Below are 23,387 nucleotides of genomic sequence, written 5' to 3'. Positions count from 1 at the left end.
CTTCTTCATTTTATAGTCAATCACAGCACTTTTTTCACCCATATGGCACAGACATGGTTAAATGAACTGTTCTCCACGGTCCAATTAAATTGGTTAATGCCTTTGATTTTCACTCGCTCTTTCTTTGGTTCTTAAAAGTTGCATTAGGGGTCTTGTGCACTCTGGTTTCACAGCTGAGCTTGTACATGTTGCAAGCTGTGTTTCTTTGAAGTTACTCAATCCTAGTTTACCACAGAAACAACTGCGCTGAAGTATTGTTTAATTTTACTGTTGTAGTTCCCCATTGACATTGATGATTTTAGCGGTAAACTCAGCATTCAGCCTTCACATGGGTCTGTCCTTGGCAGAAGTAGTTTAGTTCATCACACAGATGGACACCATACAGGCACAGCTTTGGAGTATGAATGTGTGTAAATGTTAGTTAGAAAGCACTCAGGTGTAGAAAAAAGTACTCATATGGATCGGTTTATGAGGCATGTTGTATAAAGTGAGTGCTCAAGTAGAGTAGAAAAGCACTATATAAGAACCAGTCCATTTACCAGAACCAGTGCTGATTCTCTGTTTTCTGTTCATCATACAGTCTAACTCTTAGCATGTATCGCTGTGCTGAAGGAAGGATTTGGACTCATAGTACAGGATGCAGGAGACAGGACATGAAAGCATTTGACTTTTATTACTGCTAATTTACAAAGACACAAAAATAAACACAGAGCCAGGTCAGAGCTACCACATACACAACGGGTATGAGGGGACAACGCAACAAGGAATACAGACAATCAAACGGTTGTCTAAACAAAAGGGAATAGGGCAAAGTGGAAACATCTGGCAAGAAACTGAATACACTTAAAAGAGGGCACAGACCAACATGGGGATAGAACGGGATCAAGCAAGACATAGCTAGCAGAAAGCAAAAAATCACCATAATAAACAGAAGACTAAATAACTATAATTAAAGATAGATAGATAGCTAGATAGCTAGATAGATAGATAGATGTGGATGCTATTGTCCCACCTCGCCAGCCCCTTCTCAAAATGAATTTCTAGACACTTGCTTAGTCTACTCTTAATCCAAATGCCCATCAAAACATGACACCCCTGGCTTGAAATTAATCAACCTCAGCCGCGTGTTTGGCACTTAAACTTGCAATAAAAGTTCATTTACATCTTTAGCTGATACTTAATTATTTTGGAACTCAACTTTTAATTGCCCAACATGAACTACAAGAAAATTACACTGATCCTCTAATTAACATCTTCTAATAATAAAGCCTCGAGAGTGGTGAATGGGAATGAACTGATGGACTATTTTGTCAACTTGTTATTCTGCTGGTCTTCCGTCTTGCTGGCGTTTAGTATGCATCACATGTCTTTATTATTGCTCAAACCCCGCATTTCTGCGCTGTGTTGTCTCTAACATGCTTACATGCTGTTTGGGACCCGGATAATAGCTCATTACGCCTCTTCCATGAACCGCCTAAGCCCTCAGAGTAGACTCTGACTCACCTGCCACACAGTGTGCAACAGTCAAACAAGTTACAGTGCTTTCACCATCAGCGTTATGAATACACTCCTACCTCTGTGTGTGTGTGTGAACTGTACTGAAATCTGAGCTTTGGGCGGATTGTTTTGCAACCCTTTTACTTCCCCTTCTCTGTACTACTACGCCTGGGTGTCACCGTTGCTACAAGCATGCTATTATCCGCAGTGAACGGTTGAAGTGGACTTCTGTGAGTTATTACTTGGTTTTTCTATACCATCGCTGTCTCTCTGTCATCATGGGTGACTACAAGCCAGCCGAAGCATTAACCCACAGGAGAAGAGCGACTCTCGCAGTGGCGAGAGCTGCGACTCTCCAGCCGATGAACAGGAGGTTTGAAGGGGATCGTCAGAGCTTGGTGGCCGCAGACATTAGCTTTGAAAATGAACATAACAAACATGACCATTCACTGGAAATAAGCCGGAATAAAACGAAGAACGATAAGAAGAAACGCAGGAATGATATAAGTGACATGTTGAGGTGAGCTGGATAAACTTACTGAAGTGTTGCCCAGTTTGAGGAAAGTGGGAAGAGTTTTTTGTTTTTCCTTCAGGAAAGATATGACAACATGCTGCCCGTAGCTAACGGCTAATGTTGTATCTAGCGTTTCTTAATGCTAGATACGTGTCCTTGTTATTCATTGTCGGTAACGACTTGGTTCAGGGTCGTGGGGGGACGATCTGGACCAGAGCCTGTTTATTTTTCCACAGTTGTCACTCATTCATTCATACTTACACTCCCGCTCTTCTTTAGTGCTGCTGGGCCGAGTTCCAGGAACTTTAAGATCGGGTATATGTGTCTCCAATAAATAAAATGCACAATGTGGGTTGTTTCGTGGGAGGCTGTGTAAAGGGGAACCCTATGAATAGGCGTGAATTAACTTAATCTTCTCAGACCAGTTATGTAACACAAACAGCCGATATAACACTGTTTGGTTTGCAAAAGTTTCGCATATTCGTTTATATTGCTGATTGCTGAAGCCTCATCAGAAATGGCCTGGGTGGAAGGGTGTAGTCAAAAAGCAGTTTTTAATATAGGGAAACAGGGAGGATAAAAGTCTGAGGAATGCCAAACTACACAAGAACTCCATTGAAAATCAGTGGCAACAGTTTCAATTAAGTGATGAATCCAAATTTGAAATTCAAATTATCACCAGTATGTACAGAGGAGGTCAGGAGAGATGCACAACAGTGAGTGTCTACAGCCATCGGTAAAAGAGATCTGTGCACATATGAATGTCTACAAACCTCAAGCAATTGAAGCAGTGCTGTAAAGAAGAGTGGGACAACATTTCCCCACAGTGATGTGAGATAATAATAAAAACAGACAGGAAGTGATTACTTAAAGCTCTTGTTTCTAAAGGTGGTTCTACAAGCTGTTGATTGGGTTTTACTTAGTTTTACACAGGACATGTTTGTTGCAGGACTATAAAAACCTTCACAGAGCTCCTAGCGCATCTCACTGTGTATTTAACTTTGTCCTATTGTTGCAGCTAGAGTTCGAATGAAAATCAATGCAACATAAATACATTCATTTTTAATTGTCTCACTCATTTACTGTATCCATCTGATTTATTTCAGTAACTGTCACAAGACACAGGAGTCCCTGCTGAGTTCAGCCAGTGGTTATAAAAACTACAGAGGAGTCCTCAACTGGTGTGTGGTAATGCTGGTAAGACACAGACAAAAGGAAACATGTGTTACCATGAAAATCCTAAAAAAAAAAGCATTTGACAATCTTGTTTTGTTGTTTGAGCACATAAGATGATATTTTTGTTGATATTTCAATGAATTTCCAAACATGGCCAACATGTATCCAGTGACATAAAGCCAAGCGTCTTTCCCATCTCTATTTCCCACTCATGTTTTTTCTTTAATTTTAATTCCAGCAGCTCTTAGTGTGGGTGTAATTGTCAGTTTTTGTGTTTTTGACAGATGTATTGTATGAAATTATGATTTTTATGATTACAATGTACATGGAAGTAAATGGAAGTCAGGATAAGCAGTCGAAAGAAAACTGGTTATCAGCTTGCTTTCAGCTGCAGCCCCGATGGTGTTAGGGTTGCAGCATAAGTTACCACGGTGATGTACCCCAGTAAGATGGGAACCACCTTCATAATACAAAAACCCAGTGTTAGCCCCCAACTGACCTGTATACAATGATATCCTGCTTCGCAGTACAGGCCTGTCAGGTGGACACCTCCAAGCTATTAGTAGAACAATCTGTCTAACCACACTTCCTGTAATTAGACTTTTTGATTATTGATTTTTTTCAGTAAGATAAATCTTATTTTATTGCATATGACTTAATATCAGTTTAGCAATTAGTATAGATAGTAATGGACTTTTGTGATACAGACCATCCACTGTCATAGACTAATACACTGAGATAATTCAATATTGCATTAAATAGTAAACAAAACGATTGTCCGGATTAAGACCCTGATTAACTTATCTTCTGATATATGGGCATGACCTCCGACACTTCTGCTGACCCTTGTTTGTACTAATGGTGATTGTATAAAAATGTCACCAGCGTTTCAGCCAACATTCATCCTGATAAAATGCAGAGTTTTCACTGCATTTCATCCAAGTGAAGAGGAAAAAAATATGCAGAGTCACGTTTTGCTGTCATTACTGTTGTGCTGCTTCTGTCCACTCATTTCCTCTTTGTGCAGAGTTTCCTCTCAGGCGGGGCTCAGCAGCTTTACCACAGACACACACACAGACACACAAGACTCTAAAGTATTTTGTTCAAGTTAAATAGTTCAGGCAGATAATTTTTCACTCATCAATAAAAAAAACCCTATGAGCTTTAGCCATAGTCAGGAATCTGTTGTTCATCTATTCCCCATTCACAAGAATGGCTGCTTCTCCAAGAGTATTGGTCAGATTTTTAGTGAAACCTCAAACAGTTCTTCATTGAAACTGTTCACAAGATGAAGATCACATTTGTTATTTTGCGTTGCAACGCTAACTGCATTGTGATGAAGTGTGAACAGATGAGCTAACTAGCTAATGTGTATTTTCTAGAGATGTCGAATAGTGTACATCCACCATAAAATAACTGACCTGTTAGTGTCAAGCTTAGCACATTTTGCAGTTCTTTCTCGCCCGTGCTTGGGAGAATGGGCCAATTATAGCAGGAAACGAGGAGATTCAGGTGGTGAACCCCGCTAATCCAACAAATCATTGTGTTCATTATAGGAGGTTTTTCCTTCATTCTGACAGAGCCAGAGATTTTGTGTTTGGTAATAAGATATTACAATCCATTTAGCTGAGGAGAGCAAACGGACAGGATACAGCAAGGAGTGCAAAAGAGGGGAGCAAGAGAAGGAGATGACCATGGAGGAGAGAGTGATACAGAACGATGAGGCAATTCAATTAAAGCTGAAGGCTTTAAAATGAGAACCATGAAATAAATGTACATGTGGAGAACAGTGTAAGGAGGATTGTTGTGCAAGAAATATTTATCATTGTCTGTCTTTTTGTTACAGGTACTGAGCAACGCGCGCCTCTTCTTAGAAAACCTCTTACGGTGAGAATGTTTTATTAGCTATTATTTCAAAAGGCTTCATGGACTACTTTTACCCAATGTGCCATTCTTAACATTAATGAGGGTGGTGTTTTAAATGTGACACGAGGTTCATGTAACTCATCTCGTCATAATGTCATTTGTTACACTTGTGGGGGTTTTTTCCTCTCAGAAGTTAAAATAACCGCTGTGGAAAATATTATATATGAAGCAGAAAACTGAGCCAGCGCTCAGTTTTCTGCTGCATCAGTTGTTACTTACATTGAAGCTCAGATCTGTAAAAACACACCTGTCTTAATTTGGATCCTGGCTTTTCTTTTGGCCATCGTTCTTTGTTTTGTTTTTTTTAGGTACGGTGTTTTGGTCGATCCTGTTCAGGTGGTTTCCTTGTTTCTGAATGATCCCTACAGCTGGCCAGCAGCTTGCCTAGTGATTGGTAGGTATATTTTCTGTGTAACACTTCAAAATAATGGAAATGATTCAATATTATTTTACACTGATTATATTATTTCTGGGTTTAAAAAAACATAAAAATCTCAGCTACAAAACGTGCACGAAATGCTTGTATAACCAAGACCAGGATGACCAATTTTAAGTGATCTTAAGCAGTAGTATTCCAGGTTGTATGAAGGTTGGTGACTTTTTTCACTCATTTTCAGTCCACTCCTTGTACCTGAACATGTTCTGGGGAAAGTTTTAATTTAGCAAAGAACCAGTTTTAAAATAAAATCCTTAGAAACGTAATAACATCCTATCACCAAAACAAGTGGGGGACAAAAGTGTGATATGTAAGTGTAAATGTCAGGTCATGCAAAAAAAGTTACCTACAGTAAATGAACAATGTTTGAAAGTCTTGCCCTTAAGCTATAGGACAAAAACAGAAACTGATAGATCCATCTGGACCTTAAGTTTATTGATCTACTGCTTATTAGAAAAGGTCTCACGGGAAGGGTGTCTGCCAAGAAGTCAGTCATAAGGAGGAGAAACTGGGAGACAAGGCTGTGGCACGCCACATTGCACAAGAACTGGATAGAAAATCAGTGGCAACGAACTAATGGATTGGCTTAAATTATTATCACTATGTGTGGAGAAGGTAAGGAGAGAGGTACAACAGCGAGTGTCTGCAGCCATCTGTAAAACACAGTAGAGGCTCTGTGATTGTTTGGGGCTGAATTCAGTCAGTGGTGTTGGGGATCTTGATGGATTTCTGTATACAGAAGAGTACCGTACCACCAGATTATCATCCACCATGCAGTACCATCGTGAAAGTGTCTGATTGGCAACAGCTTCATTGTTTTCACCATGAGAATGATTCCAAACCCACTGCCAGAGCAGTCAAACACACAACGGAACAATTTTAAAACAAAAGGCAGCTAACGTTCAAGAGCTTTGAATGTCCTCAAGAAGCCTGGAGAACTATTCCTGAATGACTGCTTAAAGAAATTGAAAGGACTCTTGTTTAAGAGAGGAATAAAAATGATAAAGAATAAACAAAATATTGACTTTCAAGCTTGTTAGAATTATACAGACTCTGTTTTTGCCTTATGTACTGTATTTTCTTTTATGTTTCAGTAATTCGTTGCGATTTGCGAACGACCTAGCAAGAACGTTTCAGAAAACTAGGTGGAAAAAACATTTAAAACTGATTATAGAGCCACTTCCTTTAAGGCCTACCCTGCTATAAGACGAACACATGCAGTTTTTTTGTTTTCCGAGTACTTACTTTTATAGTATATATTGCAGTGAAGGTCTGCAGTAGTGCAGCTTTCAGTGTCTCTAGAGGGACACTCACCTGCCCTATATACTGCACACTGGTGTTCTCCTGCAGAGAGGAGGAGGGAGTAAGAGAGAGGGATGAAGAAGAGAAGTAAGGAGGAAGGATTTAATGGAAGCCAAGTTAAGTAAGTAAATTTGTATAGATGGTTGGAAAACAGGACAAGAACAGGCAGAGAGAGACGGGGTAGAAAGAGCAGGAGAGTGGTGGAGTAAAGTGCTGCATCAACTCGGGACCGGAGAAGGGAAAGGGAGGGAGGAGGAGAGAAATGGATGGAGTTAAGGCAAATGACTGCACAGACAATAGGTAAGAGGCAGGTGAGGATGGGAGTCTGTTTACAGTGGCATGGACTGTAAAGCAGCCTATCCCCCGAGGGCATTCAGAGAGTCACTGCAGTAACTTACGCACACTCCCACACACACAAACACAGTCTACACTTCATGAAGCCTACCAGCAAAATGGGCAAACTTTGGAAAGAAAGTTAGACATTAAGAAAACTCTATTGTGAGTGATAAATGTTATTTTACTTTGCTGTAGTAAGTGCATTGCTTCTACAATATATACCTGAAGGCACCAGATAAAAGGTTTGTGTGTCTAACAGGTGCTAAATTGAGTTGTTTGTTCCAGTTTCATGCAGTTTGGGCACAATACAGTAGTTGGTATTTGGCAAAGAGGCTCAACAGATGCTTTGCAAAAGAAAAAGCAGTAGGGAATAAGATTTGGGCTCTTCTCAGATGTTCTTTTGTCTGGTTTCTCTTCTTTGCATTTAAAAGTCTCTTATTCTGTGAATTGTTCTTATTATTATACAACGACAACGATGGCAATAATAAAATTGTCAAAGAAAACTGTCCTAGCAATAAAGATCCTTATTTAAATGTATTAAATTGTTTAACTTTTTTATAATTTAGCACCAATGATCTTGATACACTCACAGTACTTTGTAAAATTTGCTGTGTTATCCTTTGCGACACTCTCCTTTGCATATTTGCTGAAAGCGTGAGTTGTCCTTATGTTAAACGCAGCCTAGTTAGAAGACAGGTTTCCTGACTCCATACTTTTCTTTTTCCTTCCTATAGGTGCATTTAAAGATGAGTATAATGGGAGTGTATTGTGAGGTCTGATGAAGTGATGCCTACAGGCTGATTAATTGCTTTCGTTTGTGCACAGTAATCTTACTGTATAGACTCTGCTGTGCCTGCAGCGCATTTCCTCCTTCCTGTCTTTGATGTGCCGTGTATACCACGAACTCGAAAACAACCATGTGACTGAATGACTAAAGACATTGATTCATAATGGCAGTTATCAAGGGTGACACTGTTGATGATCACATGATGAACCCCCCCAAAAACAGAGTTTATACAATTCTAACAAGCTTGAAAGTCAATATTTTAGCATGACCAACGTGATCTTCATCACTGCCTGAACTCTCTTAGACAAGATTTCTTGTCATTTCTTTAAGTAGTCTTCAGGAATAGTTCACCAGATTTGTTGAAGTCCATTCAGAGCTCGTCTGTGGATGTTGGCTGCCCTTTATTCAGTTTTCTGTCAAGATGATCCCACACTGCTTCAGTAATGTTGAGGTCTGAGCTCTGAGGAGGCCAGTCCATGATTGATATTGTTTCATTTTGTGTTTTGGATCATTGTCTCCACCACTGGCTGAAATGCAGCCCCAAACCATGACAGAGCCTCCTCTGTATTATGACTATAGACCAGGGGTAGGCAACTCCAGGCCTCGAGTTCCGGTGTCCTGGACGTTTTAGATGTGTCCATGATCCATCACAGCTGATTTAAAGGGCTAAATGACTCCTCAGCATTTCTTGAAGTTCTCCAGAGGCCTGGTAATGAACTAATCATTTGATTCAGGTGTGTTAACCCAGGGTGTGATCTAAAACCTGCAGGACACTGGCACTTGAGGCCTGGAGTTGCCTACCCCTGCTATAGACAGTCAGTGATGTACCTTGGTCCTGATCTGTACATACTGACAACAATTTGAACCAGAAAATTTACATTTGGACTCATCGCTCCGTAAACCCCATTGTCACCAATTTTCAGTCCAGTTCTTGTGTAATTTGTCATACCTCAGCCATTTCTCCCCATTTCCCTCCTTAAAAATGTCTTCTTGATGGTCACCCTCCCACTGAAACCATTTCTGAGGCTTCAACAAACAGATGGATTATCTGAAGGTCCAGATGTACCTCGCAGGTCCTCTGTCAAGTCTTTGCTGGATGTTTTTTTTTTTCCCCATTTCTTAACATAACTTTTAGATACTGAAACAGATATTGATACAGGTAGATGCAGAGACAGAAGTAGATTTTCATCTGATGTAAGTGATATGAAACACTGTATATCATCCAAGATTTTGGTTGGTAGCTCTTTGGGAATCACCTCGTTGCTGCAAAAATATTATGTTATGCCTGTTAAACCATGTTATCCTTGTAATTTTGCATAGTTTCACCTAATAAAATTGGAACAAATGGTGTGATTTTTGTGAGAGGCTGCAAGTAATAAAAGGCCTAAAGATATAATTTTTCTAATTTTTCTATGTTGAAACAACACTGGTTTAGCCCTTGAGTTAGGTGCTTTTTTACGGTATAAACAAAAAAAGAATAACCTTCCTCTGATGGACTGAAAAGGAGTGAAAAAGCAGACAGTATCCAAAGGAAGACTTTCAAAGACTCTCAGAAAGCCTTGAGAACTATTGCTCAACACCACTTTAAAAATTACAAGAAGTCTAGTTCCTTGGAAGCAAAGTAAAAAAGAAATGAGGTGTTGCTCAAGACTTTTGCACAGTACCATACATCCCAAAATTAGACCTGTCTTTCTGAAGTCTTGATATGAAATCATACTGTAGAATATCTTCTTTTTTATTTTATTTTATTTTCTAAAGCTTCACTAAAGAATCTTCTTGATTATGTTACTTGATTGATTCACTTGGGATTTTTCTGTCACAGTCATTTGCTCCATGGCCTTTTTGATCTTACATATTCAAGTAAACAGTTTAAAGTACACTCATTTATTTGATAACCTCCACATCATACAAGTTGTCAAAAGAGCAGCAGACACTGAATATGGAGATGGATATACTGTGCAGGAAACAAAAGATAAAGAATAAAAAATGATGTGATTCTTTGTGTGTGTGTGTGTGTGTGTGTGTGTGTGTGTGTGTGTGTGTGTGTGTGTGAGAGAGAGAGCTTTTCCACACACATCGACTGGTCTAGTCACTCAGCTGTCTAGCAGTTGGTATATGCTGTGAAACACATATGCTCTGTTATTGCCGGTTCATTTCTTTCATCAGGTGTTGCTATTTAATCATGTGAAAGTCTGTGTGTGTCTGTGTGTGAGAGACACCATGTTGCTCAGGTTTCAGGAAATTTTCAGTCAAAACATGAAATTGGTATATTCTCTCAGCACTGCTTTTAAAACGTAGAAGTCACTGACTAAAATGATGGAGTTCTGCTGAATACCAGTGTTTTCGGAGCCAAAATGTCTTCAGTTCATGAGCTCCCTAGTGTAAATACAGGCTGAAAAAATGATCACTGAGCATCAGCACTGACATGGTTCATTTTGTCCGACAGTGTCCAATGTGTTCATTCTGGTGGCTCTCTATACCGAAAGGCAGCTGTCGAAGGTGAGGAGAGAAACCCTGCTTGCACTAAAACGTGAGAGCAGTGTGAATTTTAACCGGACTGCTGAATTCAGAGCACTTTCCCAAGTCTCGGGTGGGATTATTTTCCTAAAACTGTTCTCTAAAGCTGACTGTGGAGCTGACCCTCCCCAGTTGCATCTGCAAATGTGAAATGGTAAAATGAGAAATTAGTTTCACCATCTACATTTGGGCCACATTCAGTTATGCTCTGCCTGTTTGGCACGAATTGGAACAGTTTTTTGTTGTTTTTTAACTTAACTAGGCCAGAATAACTTAAAATGTGATCTGTGGTGGGGTGAGAAGTAAAAAATGGTTAAAACATTTAGTTTCTGTAATAATTGGCAGTGTTTTAGAATTAGGTCACCAGTAAATACCCAAGGCTAAAAGCATGCGACCAAAACGGAGGCAGTTTTGTAGAAATGGATACATTGTTAAGATAAAAAACTCCTGCTGTTCCTATGTTTGTTTGTTTTTTGGACACAGGGTTCATTCAGTGAACTTGTGGGATTTCTGGTCCATTTCATTAACATGGCCGTTCTGCTAACGTTCCCTGCAGCAGTGGTCCTATTGGTTCCCTCCATGACCTCAGGTAAAATGTGTTTCCCTATTATTCAACTGTCCTCCCTGCAATCTTGTTCCTAACAACTGTACATTACTGCGACAAATAATTTACTAAAATGGTCTCATCTCTTATGCAGCCAAAACATTATCCGTTCACTCGTAGTTTACAATGTAGAAAATAATTTAAGGGTAATAAAGATTAAGAGAACATCCACTTCCTTGCCCTTCACAGAAACACGCAGCCAGTTCGGCAGTGCAGTAAAAGGCATCTCTGATACAGAGTCATAATTGGAGTCGGTTAGTGGTAATGGACCAGTTGGTCATGACTGGATTGTTTCCAGCTGGCTCTGAGGAGAGGAGAGGGGAGGAAAGGAGAAGAAAGGATAGGAAAGGAATGGAAAGGGGTGTGGCTTGCTGTGCAGGGTTATTCAAGGTTCACTACCTTCTGTCTTCATCATACACGCAACATGATTGACCCATGATGAACTGGGAATACAGCACGCCGTATTTTTACAGGAAAGACAAGTAGACAGAAGTCCTCATAAATTTAATGAGAAATACTCTTTAAGCACCTTTTTTTTTTTTTCTTTTACCATGAAACAATCACATTAATGTGCATTACTCTGTATAAAAACAATAGATTATTGCATCTACTGAAATGTTATTGCTTGATGACAATAATTTGCTGTGTCATCGCAAATTTCTTGATGGTGGTGGTGGTTATCCAAATTTCACTGTTTCCGCCGACTGACTGGTTTATACTACGGTAAAATCTTAGCCTGTACCGGGGTGTAGAGTTTTAGCTGGAACACGTAACGAACTTGACAAATATTTCACCGACAAGGTCATATTTGTCACTTAATCCACAAATGTTCCACGGTAGGAGTGTTTTATGTCATGGACTTGATAAATGTATTTAGTTCAGTTGTTTTGGCACAGCACCAGTCCTTTTCTCTTCAAGCTTTAGTAAGCACACCTCTGACTTTAAATCAATCAAAGGACATCCATGTTGGGAGTTTCCTATGTAAGGCTGGTTTATTTTATCCCAGAAAGTCATTGTTTCCCCTTTTGGGTTATTTTTTTCTCTCCTCTTCTCCTCCCTCATCTCATCTGTTCTCTCACTGGGAGGTGTAGAAGTAAAGGAGTCGGTCCATCTGTCTGTCTGTTTTCTCTGCACTGCTGTTCGCACAGGAAGGACAATTGACAGAGGGCAGGTGTGTGTATGTACGAATATGTGTGCGTACTGATATTAGGTTTTGGGGGCATATATTAGGGATGTTTTCATAGTCACATTGTCAATTATCATGTAAATGCAACGTCCTGTTACAAAACACAGCTAATTTTGTGTGTCTGTGTGACAGACGGAGAAAAAGAACACATTTATAGATATTCAATCAAATTTGGTAACATACTACTAAACTTTACTGTTATCTGCTGACATCATTTCATTATTTCCAAAGCTTTGGATTGGTCCTTTAATGCATCATGGCTTTAAGTGTGTGCACCTGGGTTTGAGTGTCCTTACAGCAGTGTTTCTGATAACAGTGCGAATTTGAAAAACTGAAAAATAAAAATCACACAGATATTCAGACGTCCACATAGATGGTGTAAAGTGCAGTGCCACATACATTGTGTATTTTTATAAGCAGGTGTAAACCACCCTCTAATATTCTAAAGCACGCTCTTACTCAGCTTATCAAACGACGACTCAGAAACTGCATGCATAAAGCTGTCAAAGCTTTCTTTGCATAGTGTAGTACAGCGTTAGGCGACACCACATCTGAGAGGGGGCTGGTTTTGGCATGTTTTTCCCCACTCAGGCTCGCCTCTGTGTGCTTATTATTTATTTATTTTTTTACGATTCCTATCTCTTGAGTCACTGTCTTGAAGAAAATCTAGCAGTTTAGGAGCCACACTGAGCCAGAGAGACAGATGGTTAATGGATAAGATCTGGTATGGTTTGCTGCCAGGTGTGCTGACCTCCTCCTCACCCTGCTGGCACAACAGGCAGTTTTTGTTTGTGCGTTTCTGAGTGTTTGTGCACATATACGTGTGCGTGTTTGTTCTCTGTCCGGCTTGATCCCTTTCTATCAAGCATATGGTGACTATTGATAAAGCCCTGGTAGGCAAGCTGGTGTAAGCGTGCGCTTGCAATTTACTAAATATGTTTATTGATCTCCTTTCAAATCAGCTTTTCCTCATTGGCCAATTAGCACAAACTTTGGCACGGGTTTCTGAGTGCACATTCTCTCAAAAAAACAACAACAACATGGTGACTATGTAATAATGTCCTTGGCATAGTTAGACTGCTTTTATACTTTGTGTTGAGATGATTTATTCAGCTGTTTGTTCCAGATCAAATGACAGCCTCTCATTGTCTGTCTCCTTTCCTTTTTCACTCTCCTACCTCTCTGCTCTGTTTTCCATCCTGTCCCTGGCTCTGCTTCTAACGTACATCCCATAATTTTTTTTTCCTCGCATTGTTCTTTTAGTTTTTATGTCCTCATCCATTCTTCTTCGCTAATTTTTCCTTACTGTTAGCATCCCCTCATATCTTCCTCCTCATCTTCTTCTTAGATCACATATGAGCTAATTACATGTTTCTGCATTAGTTTATCCACAGTGCTAATCCTTACCTCTTTTTCTCCCTCTCCCCATGACAGTTGGTGGTTTATTCGTACTTGGTACTTACACCATTATCTTACTTAAACTGTACTCCTATAAGGATGTCAACTTGTGGTGCAGAGAGCTGAGCACTATGAAGGCAAAGAAACTGTCCAGGTCACTGTCTTGTAAGTCACACATACGCATGCTTATTTAGATTTATATTTTACACTCACTGACATCATAAGAAAGTAAGCAATATACATTATCATTTTGTTTTTATACTCGAAATGGCTTTTAATGTGATTTAGTTTCTACCCAGAAAGAGGTTTCAGTATATCGCTTGTGCTGTTATGGTGACATCTACTGGCAGATAGTTGACATCACAGCTTTCTGATGAAACTTACATGAGTGGTGTAAATTTTATTTATGTTTGGTACAGGCCCGTCAGAACAGCGTTTCTATGAAGGTGAACGCAAAGTGTGCTATCCTGGCAACCTCACCCTCCGAGGTACTCAGAGCTTTTATTATCATTACTGTTTGCTGGGATGTGAGTTGATCGTGTTTCTGTGATGCACCACTGTTTCTGTTTTACTGTGTCACATGTTCTGATTAACACACTGACTTTCTCTCCACCTCTGTAGACATGTACTACTTCATCTTTGCACCAACTCTGTGCTATGAGCTCAACTTCCCCCGCTCTCCAAACATTCGCATGAGCTTCCTGCTAAGGAGACTCTTTGAGATGGTGAGGAAATATCTCATGTCAGCATCACCCATTAAACACCTTTAGTGTAGCTGTGTGTTCAAAGTAAGCACAGACACACACTCAGACGATTAGAAGTATCACCTAAGAGTGCTTAAGTGCTAGATCACAGTATAAAGGTGGCATATTTCTGCAGAAATATTGGGTTATGGATACGATGCAGTGTATGTACAAGTTTGATCAACAACACCGGGCACAATCCCAACATGTCACACAAACAGGTGCATCCTTTAAGAGTGGAACTGAAAAAAGGCCATTTATATCACTGAAATAATGTCACTCTATCAATTTGTGCCTTTCTCCTCAGCTTTTTTTCACCCAGCTGTTAGTTGGACTCACTCAGCAGGTACAGTCGGATAAACCTAAACATCACCGTTTAAAATGTGTACATTGCAGCTCATGTCTTAAAGTAGCTTGAGTATTTTTTTCTCTTTCTGTCAGTGGATGATTCCCATCATTCAGAGCTCAATGAAACCACTAGAGGTAAGTCAGGCAAAATGAGACAGACGCTACAAGGGTGAAGTGGTTTTAAACCAGATGTGTAAAATCTGTTCAAGTATTTTGTGCCTTAAAAATAAATTCTGTAACGTTCACACCAGCTGCATAATTTTGCAAATTTTCAACCTTATTTGCAACCAAGCTCAATTTTCCGCTCAGATCTGACCAATCAGACCACAGCATTTGGCAACAAGTGCGCTCTAGGCTCAAAGCTCCCACAAGTGTTGAATTTACAAAAACATGTAAATAGTAAACTATAATATATTATTATTTTTACCTCAGACAACGTTCCAGATCAGTCGGCTCAGTGGAGGAAATCCTCCTTGCTGCTGCATTCTCGTGATAATTGCATGAAATTGAAGTTATGCAACAAGTTCGGATTTAAAAATGCATGAATTTCTTCTCACTTTTTAGGAATGTGCTTGGTGTGTAACGACCTTTACTGTGTGTTTGTCAATTCACGCCTCGTGTTTTCTCTCCTGTAGGACATGGATCTGTCCAGGATGACTGAGAGACTCCTGCGACTGGCTGTGCGTAAACACTATAACATTAAGCACCGTGACATCAAAACAGAGCTCCAGTTTTGATAAAAATGTGAAGCAAGAGATCAGAACTGTTAATTTCCAGTTCTTGTACTTGTCAGTGTTTTGGACTTGCAGTATAAAGCTACAGTTTATTTATGACCAGAGATCATGCTACAACTGTAGTGCAACTTCTCAGTCATCATTAAAGCAAATACATGCATGTAGTGTGCGCGCATATGCCAATTTATATTTAAGCTGTAAACAGTTACTGCGTATACTGAGCATGCAGCAGCATGTTGGGTGAGGGTCATGTGTTGTTCTTGTTCACGAGACTTGAACTTGTCTTTCCAGGTTCCTAATCACTTGCTTTGGCTGATGTTTTTCTATTGGTTCTTCCACTCATCTTTGAACTTCACAGCTGAGCTGCTGCGCTTTGGTGACAGACAGTTTTACAAAGACTGGTGGTAAGTTTTTGTCTGTGTTGTTTGTGATTTTTATGAGGTGTGGTGGACTGTGCTCAAACACTTTTTCAGAGTAGCTCCATGCGCTAATAACTGCATGTGTGCATAAGAGAGCGGATTTATGTGCATTCTCATGAATGTATTTGGTTTATATCAATGCCATTTGTATAATCAAAGCAGTAAACTTATGAATCAGTTTGTGTATTTCTAATATTTGTAAATAGGTGTCAGTCAGTGGACTGTGGAATAATTGCTTTTATTTCCTCCTTTCTCATGAAAACAGATTTCCTTATGTCTATCAATATTAATCAAGCTGCTTTAAATTCATTATTTAGAGGCTGTAATCCAGCACACTGTTTGATGGCTTTTTATTATTATTTTATTTTTTTTATAGGAATTCGGAGTCGGTGACATATTTCTGGCAGAACTGGAACATCCCAGTGCACAAGTGGTGTCTACGGTAAAGTGAATTATTCACACAGTAGGACATTAGAAGGGAGGAATTAAATTATAGGACTCGGCACAGGAGACGGCGGTGAATTTGATGCAGCGGGATGCGCTTAACAAGGCACACTGATGTATTTAGGAAGTGGATTCATCTGGCTATAATTGAATAAGCAGCGGTGGTAAATACAGCAACAGGAGCAAATACATTTCTATTAAACAAGATGAAGTGAACGCGGTGCTTTCTAAAGTGTATTTTCTCTTAGAGAGACAGAATTACAGCAGGTCTACTGTAGTACACACGGTAAACAAATTCTAGTTTACTGAAAAAATATAATTTGTTCTCAGAATAATCTCTGTGATTTGAATGTAGGTATTCACACATTTTTATATCTGTTCTTCTGTGTCTTGCAGCCACTTTTACAAGCCGCTTCTGAGGAGAGGATTCAGCAAAATGTTCAGCCAATCAGCTGTCTTCTTCTTGTCAGCCTTTTTCCATGAGGTAAGAATAGAGACCAGAACTGCTTTTTCTGCTGAGCTTTCACTGTCATTCAAAAAGGGAAAAAAGTAGCAACCAGGTGCTGCTAATCAAATGCACTGATTGGTTAACTAGTAAAGAAGTGTTAGCACCTCTATGAGAGCAGAAATTTTTCCTCTTCGCTCATCCGGAGCATTTACTGATGTTCAGGACATTACAGAAGTTTTGTGGTTCAGACCACAAAACTTTTGGAACAATGTTGTTTAGACAGATGAGACCAAAGTGACCAGAACAAGAACACAGCATATCAGCACAAACTCTTCATACTAAATATAAAGCACAGTGGTGGAGGGGTGATGATTTGGGCTTGTTTTGCAGCCACAGGACATGAGCGCTTGCATTCAGTGACCTGACCGTGACCAGTGTCTGGGTCATGCAACAGGACAATGGTCCCAAGCACAGCAGCAAATCTACAACAGAATGGCTGAAAAAGAAATGAATGAAGGTGTCAAAGTCCAGACCTCAATGAACTGAAACAATGTTGTAAATAAGTGTGGCTCAAAATGCCTCCATGACTGATAAAGTCATACAGAAATTATCTGCTTCAAGTTATGAATCATTGGGTGTGTTTTGTTTTTCACAGGATTGCATACAGTGCTGTGAAAAACATTCTTTCTTACATGGCCGCACGTTGACCTGGACAAAATACAATGTACACAGTGTTGTACCTCTTTATCAGTGTGGTGCAAGTTGTCAAGCATATTTCTAGAAATTATAGCTGAATATTGATGATTCTGATCTGATTTCTTTCCCTGTGTGTTTCCCTATCTGCCAGTACTTAGTGAGTGTTCCCCTCAGGATGTTCAGGTTATGGGCTTTTATGGGCATGATGGCACAGGTAAGACAATAAATATACAGCTACAGTTGACACAAACTGCCGTGTACTGAAATTTTTAATGTAACATGGGTGCGAATTCCTGCTCAGTGTTTAAAAATGCTAAAAGAAAAACAAAGCTATATGGAGACCAGATGTCATCATTGTATATAACTAAGTCATACAGAGGGTCAAAATACAGACGTTTTTATGATATTTCTTTGAACTGTTGATGGACATCTTGCGGTGTTGTCAGTGTTTGACCCCGAAATAATTAACTTAATAAATAGCCTTATTAATGTAGCGGGGGATGTTTGATGTACCAATGATAATCGGCTATCATGGGCTGTCTCTCTGGGTTTAATATTTACAAACAAAAAGAAATAAGAAGTTAAATAAATTAGAGTTAGGTTAATTAGGGCTGTCATTAGTGATATGTCATGATTACTCCTTGTGGGCTTTTTTTAATGATGTTTTATTCGCTCACCAGCTTCCGTTAGCCTGGTTCGTTGGCTGTTTCCTGCGTGGTAACTACGGCAACGCTGCAGTTTGGATTTCCATCATTATCGGTCAGCCGTTTGCTGTCCTCATGTACGTCCACGACTACTATGTCATTCACTACAGACAGGAGGGAGACTAATACACATGTATATTCACACAACTTGCAACACATCTTTCTTACTCAAGTGTAAATACCACTAAACTAAAGCACTGGTAACACATATTGTCCGCTACTCCTACATGTCAGGATGAGCGGGTCACATCGACTGTGTTGTGGTTGTAGTGTGTTTACATTAGACACACTAACTTTTGTGTCTTCCTGCTGGAAAAGCTGAGAATACAGTGGGGGAAAAGCAGAAATAGTTAAATGTCCATCTTGAAACACTACTGTAACATAAGGAGAAAGGTGATGTAGCATACAGCATCATACTCAGGGGATTTTTTTATTTCAGTGCCTTGTAAAAACCTGATGGTTAGTTTGGGGATTCATGTTTATGGTGAGTTTGTCGTTATTGGTACTGTGAGAACAGCAGACACAGGGTCTTCTTTACTCTATTTCCATAAAGGGTTTACTTATCTTTAGCATGTGAATCACAGTGGAGACACTGTGCTTGAACACTATGAAATGCTAATATGACACCATGATTCAAAGGGTTGTTGTTGGTTAGGAAAGAGATCTATGATCCAATCATTTTTCACTTTGTGACCGAAGGGGCCTTAAACTGTTTGGTTTTACTGTGAGGGGAGGATCATAAGAAGAATGTATACTTCTAGGATTTTATTAATGTAACTTTCTCTTTCAAATTGTGGTTATTGGTTATAAAGTCTGTGTGTGTATGTTTGGGGTGTTTTTTAACTGAGAAGCTGCCATGTATCAATTGCGGCACCACTTTTTTTTGTACTGACTTTTTTAAAATTTTGTATGACAACAAAAACGACTAATGTGGTAAAAACAATTACAGAATGTGCTGTATTAAACACCAGACTAGTGCCAAGTAACGTCTAATGATAATTCAAACTACATTTTGTGTCTGAAAATAAAGTTTTAATTTAAGTCTTATGAAGTGTGTGTTATTTAGATTTTTTTCCCATTTTGGCATGAACATGGTCTTTCTCATTTTAGTTTAAAAGTAAAAAAAAAAGATTAAAAGTAAATAGACAATATTTGGTATTGAAAGTGAAATATACAGAAAACAAGAAGACAAGTGCAGCGTTCTCATAGCCTTCATGTATTTTCTTTCCTCCGTGCGGCCATATGTAAATATATTGCTAGAAAGGGAAGTTGAGATTTTAACTTTGTAAAAAATTTCTTTTGCACATCCTGTTTACACTCGAAAAGCCTTGATAGCATTGGTTTGGACTCCTTTTTGCACTCAGAGCTGCTTTCATTCTTTGTGGCAAATACTCAACAAGGTGCTCAGAGATTTTTGACACAGATTTGTCAGCTGCACATCAATGATGTGAATCTCCTGTTCCTCCACAATCCAGAGGTGCTCTGTTGGTAACTGGAGGCCAAATGAGTGAACTGATTGTAATTTTTAAAAAACAGTCTGAGGTGACCGGAGCTTTGTGTCAAGGGTGCGTTACCTGCTAAAAGCAGCCTTCGGTATCTGTGTGCACTGTTCTCATAATTTGGTTGTATAGTCAACAATGCTTAGGTAGGCTGTGGTATTTAAATGGTGCTTGCCTTGTACTAAGGCGTCCAAAGTGTGCAGAGAAAATTTATCCCATGTCATTACACCACCAGCAGCCTGAACCTTTAATACAAAATATGAGGGATCCATGCTTTCATATTGTTAAAGCCCAAATTCTGACTGTCATCCACATGGAAATCGGAAATCCAGACTTGAATTACAGCCTCAGTTTCCTATTTTTAGGTGACTGGAGTGATACCTAGTGTCAGATCAGCTGAAACACTCAGTTTATTTAAATCCAGGTTGAAGACTCACCTGTTCTCAGCTGCATTTGAATAAAGCACCAAATCCACACTTTAAGCTTAAATTTCAAAACTTACATTAAACTACTGATTTTATCTACTGTTCTGATTTTATCTGTTTTGATTTTATATACTGTTGTTTGTTTGTTTGTTTGTTAATTAGTTAGTTTATTTGCTTGTTTTAATCAATTTTAAATCATGCTTTTTATTTGTTCTTGTTTCTAATGTCTCTGTAAAGCACTTTGAATCACCTTGTTGTTGAATTGTGCTATACAAATAAACTTGCCTTGCCTTGCCTGTGATCTGCTGCTGCTGTAGCCCATCTGCTTTCAGTTTTGTTAAGGTTGTTTTAACTATGTCAAGCCTAAATGTGCTGCTGTGTGTTGACTCATACATACTTGCATTCATCTTCAGTTGAATGGTTGTATGTAACAAAGTGAGTGTATATTTTAGAGGCCCAACTTAAAGTAGATCATTTAAGATCAATTATAACTTTCACTCAGCTTCTCGCTGTTAAACTTTCCACAATGGTGGAAATTTTTGCAAATATCTGAACTTGAAGCAGCTTTTGGAAGACGATGTTTCAGAGCTGTACTAATTTACTGTGGAACTGTATTGCCTTATCTCCTTAGATTTCTGTAGACTAGGCAGATATTTAAGTCTATGAGAAAAGACAATCTCCGAGTTGGTGACTAATTTCTCTTTCACCTGTTAGTGTACAATTTGAAGGTTTGTAATAATTAGATTAGGAGACAGTAATTTAACATTTACCAAATTAGAAGGCATACAGTGGGGCAAAAAAGTATTCAGTCAGCCACCGATTATGCAAGTTCCCCCACCTAAAATGATGACAGAGGTCAGTAATTTGCACCAGAGGTACACTTCAACTGTGAGAGACAGAATGTGAAAAAAAAAAATCCATGAATTCACATGGTAGGATTTGTAAAGAATTTATTCGTAAATCAGGGTGGAAAATAAGTATTTGGTCAATAACAAAAATACAACTCAATACTTTGTAACATAACCTTTGTTGGCAATAACAGAGGTCAAACGTTTACTATAGGTCTTTACCAGGTTTGCACACACAGTAGCTGGTATTTTGGCCCATTCCTCCATGCAGATCTTCTCGAGAGCAGTGATGTTTTGGGGCTGTCGCCGAGCAACACGGACTTTCAACTCCCGCCACAGATTCTCTATGGGGTTGAGGTCTGGAGACTGGCTAGGCCACTCCAGGACTTTCAAATGCTTCTTACGGAGCCACTCCTTTGTTGCCCGGGCGGTGTGTTTTGGATCATTGTCATGTTGGAAGACCCAGCCTCGTTTCATCTTCAAAGTTCTCACTGATGGAAGGAGGTTTTGGCTCAAAATCTCACGATACATGGCCCCATTCATTCTGTCCTTAACACGGATCAGTCGTCCTGTCCCCTTGGCAGAAAAACAGCCCCATAGCATGATGTTTCCACCCCCATGCTTCACAGTAGGTATGGTGTTCTTGGGATGCAACTCAGTATTCTTCTTCCTCCAAACACGACGAGTTGAGTTTATACCAAAAAGTTCTACTTTGGTTTCATCTGACCACATGACATTCTCCCAATCCTCTGCTGTATCATCCATGTGCTCTCTGGCAAACTTCAGACGGGCCTGGACATGCACTGGCTTCAGCAGCGGAACACGTCTGGCACTGCGGGATTTGATTCCCTGCCGTTGTAGTGTGTTACTGATGGTGACCTTTGTTACTTTGGTCCCAGCTCTCTGCAGGTCATTCACCAGGTCCCCCCGTGTGGTTCTGGGATCTTTGCTCACCGTTCTCATGATCATTTTGACCCCACGGGATGAGATCTTGCGTGGAGCCCCAGATCGAGGGAGATTATCAGTGGTCTTGTATGTCTTCCATTTTCTGATGATTGCTCCCACAGTTGATTTCTTCACACCAAGCTGCTTGCCTATTGTAGATTCACTCTTCCCAGTCTGGTGCAGGTCTACAATACTTTTCCTGGTGTCCTTCGAAAGCTCTTTGGTCTTGGCCATGGCGGAGTTTGGAGTCTGACTGTTTGAGGCTGTGGACAGGTGTCTTTTATACAGATGATGAGTTCAAACAGGTGCCATTCATACAGGTAACGAGTGGGGGACAGAAAAGCTTCTTACAAAAGACGTTACAAGTCTGTGAGAGCCAGAGATTTTCCTTGTTTGAGGTGACCAAATACTTATTTTCCACCCTAATTTACGAATAAATTCTTTACAAATCCTACCATGTGAATTCATGGATTTTTTTTTTCACATTCTGTCTCTCACAGTTGAAGTGTACCTCTGGTGCAAATTACTGACCTCTGTCATCATTTTAGGTGGGGGAACTTGCACAATCGGTGGCTGACTAAATACTTTTTTGCCCCACTGTATCTAATGGCTCACATGGCTCACGAGTTGGGAGTTCGTCTTGTAATCGGAAGGTTGCCGGTTCGAGCCCCGGCTTGGACAGTCTTGGTCATTGTGTCCTTGGGTAAGACACTTCACCCGTTGCCTACTGGTGGTGGTCAGAGGGCCCGGTGGCGCCAGTGTCCAGCAGCCTCGCCTCGCCCAGGCTGTGGCTACAATGTAGCTTGCCATCACCAGTGTGTGAATGGCTTTTGGGGTCCTTAGGGACTAGGGACTATACAAATACAGGCCATTTCCCATAATTGCCACTGTATAAGATCACACTGCTGATAAAAGTTACTCTATTAAAGGATTACTTTTTTCTCAAACTACCACCCTACCGAGACTTCACCATTCAGAGAATCATACCTCAAAGAACATTGAGGAAAAAGACAACTACTGCAGTTTCCTTCCAGCTTTCTCCTAAGCACTCCTTTCACCCCTTAACAGTGTTCGATGTACAGCAGTGCATAGTAATTTTACACCTGTATGTACCGCCAGTGGCTCCTGTCATTAAATTCAAGACCCTGTTGTCTGAGGCTCTGAAGTAATCAAATATTAATACCTCCAGGCAGTGGTATAAATCTGTAATCAAGATGATGATGATGATGTCTGTGACACTCACCACTTAGCTCTTCTTTCAGCTCCTTTATCAAGATTAGAACGATCGTGTGATGCATTCAGAAAAGCAAATTTACTTCCATCCTTGGATGATGGGTTAATGCTTCACTTCACCTGCATCCCAAATTACAGTGAGAGTCATATACATCATGTATTTTCCAAAATAACCTCAAATCTTACTCTCCTATTTCTTTTACCAGTTTATTTTTAATGGTT

General features: G+C 39.8%; 1 protein-coding gene across 2 annotated transcripts; it reads left to right on the top strand.

Moving 5' to 3' along the window:
• The first annotated feature begins 1,624 nt into the window (after positions 1-1,624).
• On the top strand, positions 1,625-19,262 carry dgat1b (diacylglycerol O-acyltransferase 1b). Of its 2 annotated transcripts, XM_085473713.1 has the most exons (17): positions 1,628-2,017; positions 3,118-3,208; positions 5,034-5,074; positions 5,422-5,507; positions 10,421-10,473; positions 10,975-11,080; positions 13,716-13,844; positions 14,099-14,167; positions 14,301-14,404; positions 14,730-14,768; positions 14,864-14,905; positions 15,406-15,450; positions 15,796-15,908; positions 16,300-16,365; positions 16,764-16,851; positions 17,663-17,725; positions 18,192-19,262. In XM_085473713.1, the coding sequence occupies exons 1-17, from the start codon at positions 1,776-1,778 to the stop codon at positions 18,339-18,341; spliced, it is 1,527 nt and encodes a 508-aa protein (XP_085329839.1). In that variant the 5' UTR covers positions 1,628-1,775; the 3' UTR covers positions 18,342-19,262. The 2 variants fall into 2 exon arrangements, with proteins under 2 accessions (XP_085329840.1, XP_085329839.1); XM_085473714.1 differs by lacking the exon at positions 18,192-19,262 and having other exon boundaries at positions 1,625-2,017; positions 17,206-17,719.
• Positions 19,263-23,387: the final 4,125 nt, after the last annotated feature.

Source organism: Copadichromis virginalis, linkage group LG11 (genome assembly GCF_057382275.1).
Source record: "Copadichromis virginalis isolate Kocher_CV1m ecotype Utaka linkage group LG11, C_Virginalis_male_GT1.1, whole genome shotgun sequence".
NCBI lineage: Eukaryota > Metazoa > Chordata > Actinopteri > Cichliformes > Cichlidae > Copadichromis > Copadichromis virginalis.
The sequence above is the reverse complement of the archived record's forward strand: the minus strand, read 5'-3'. Positions and strand labels throughout refer to the sequence as shown.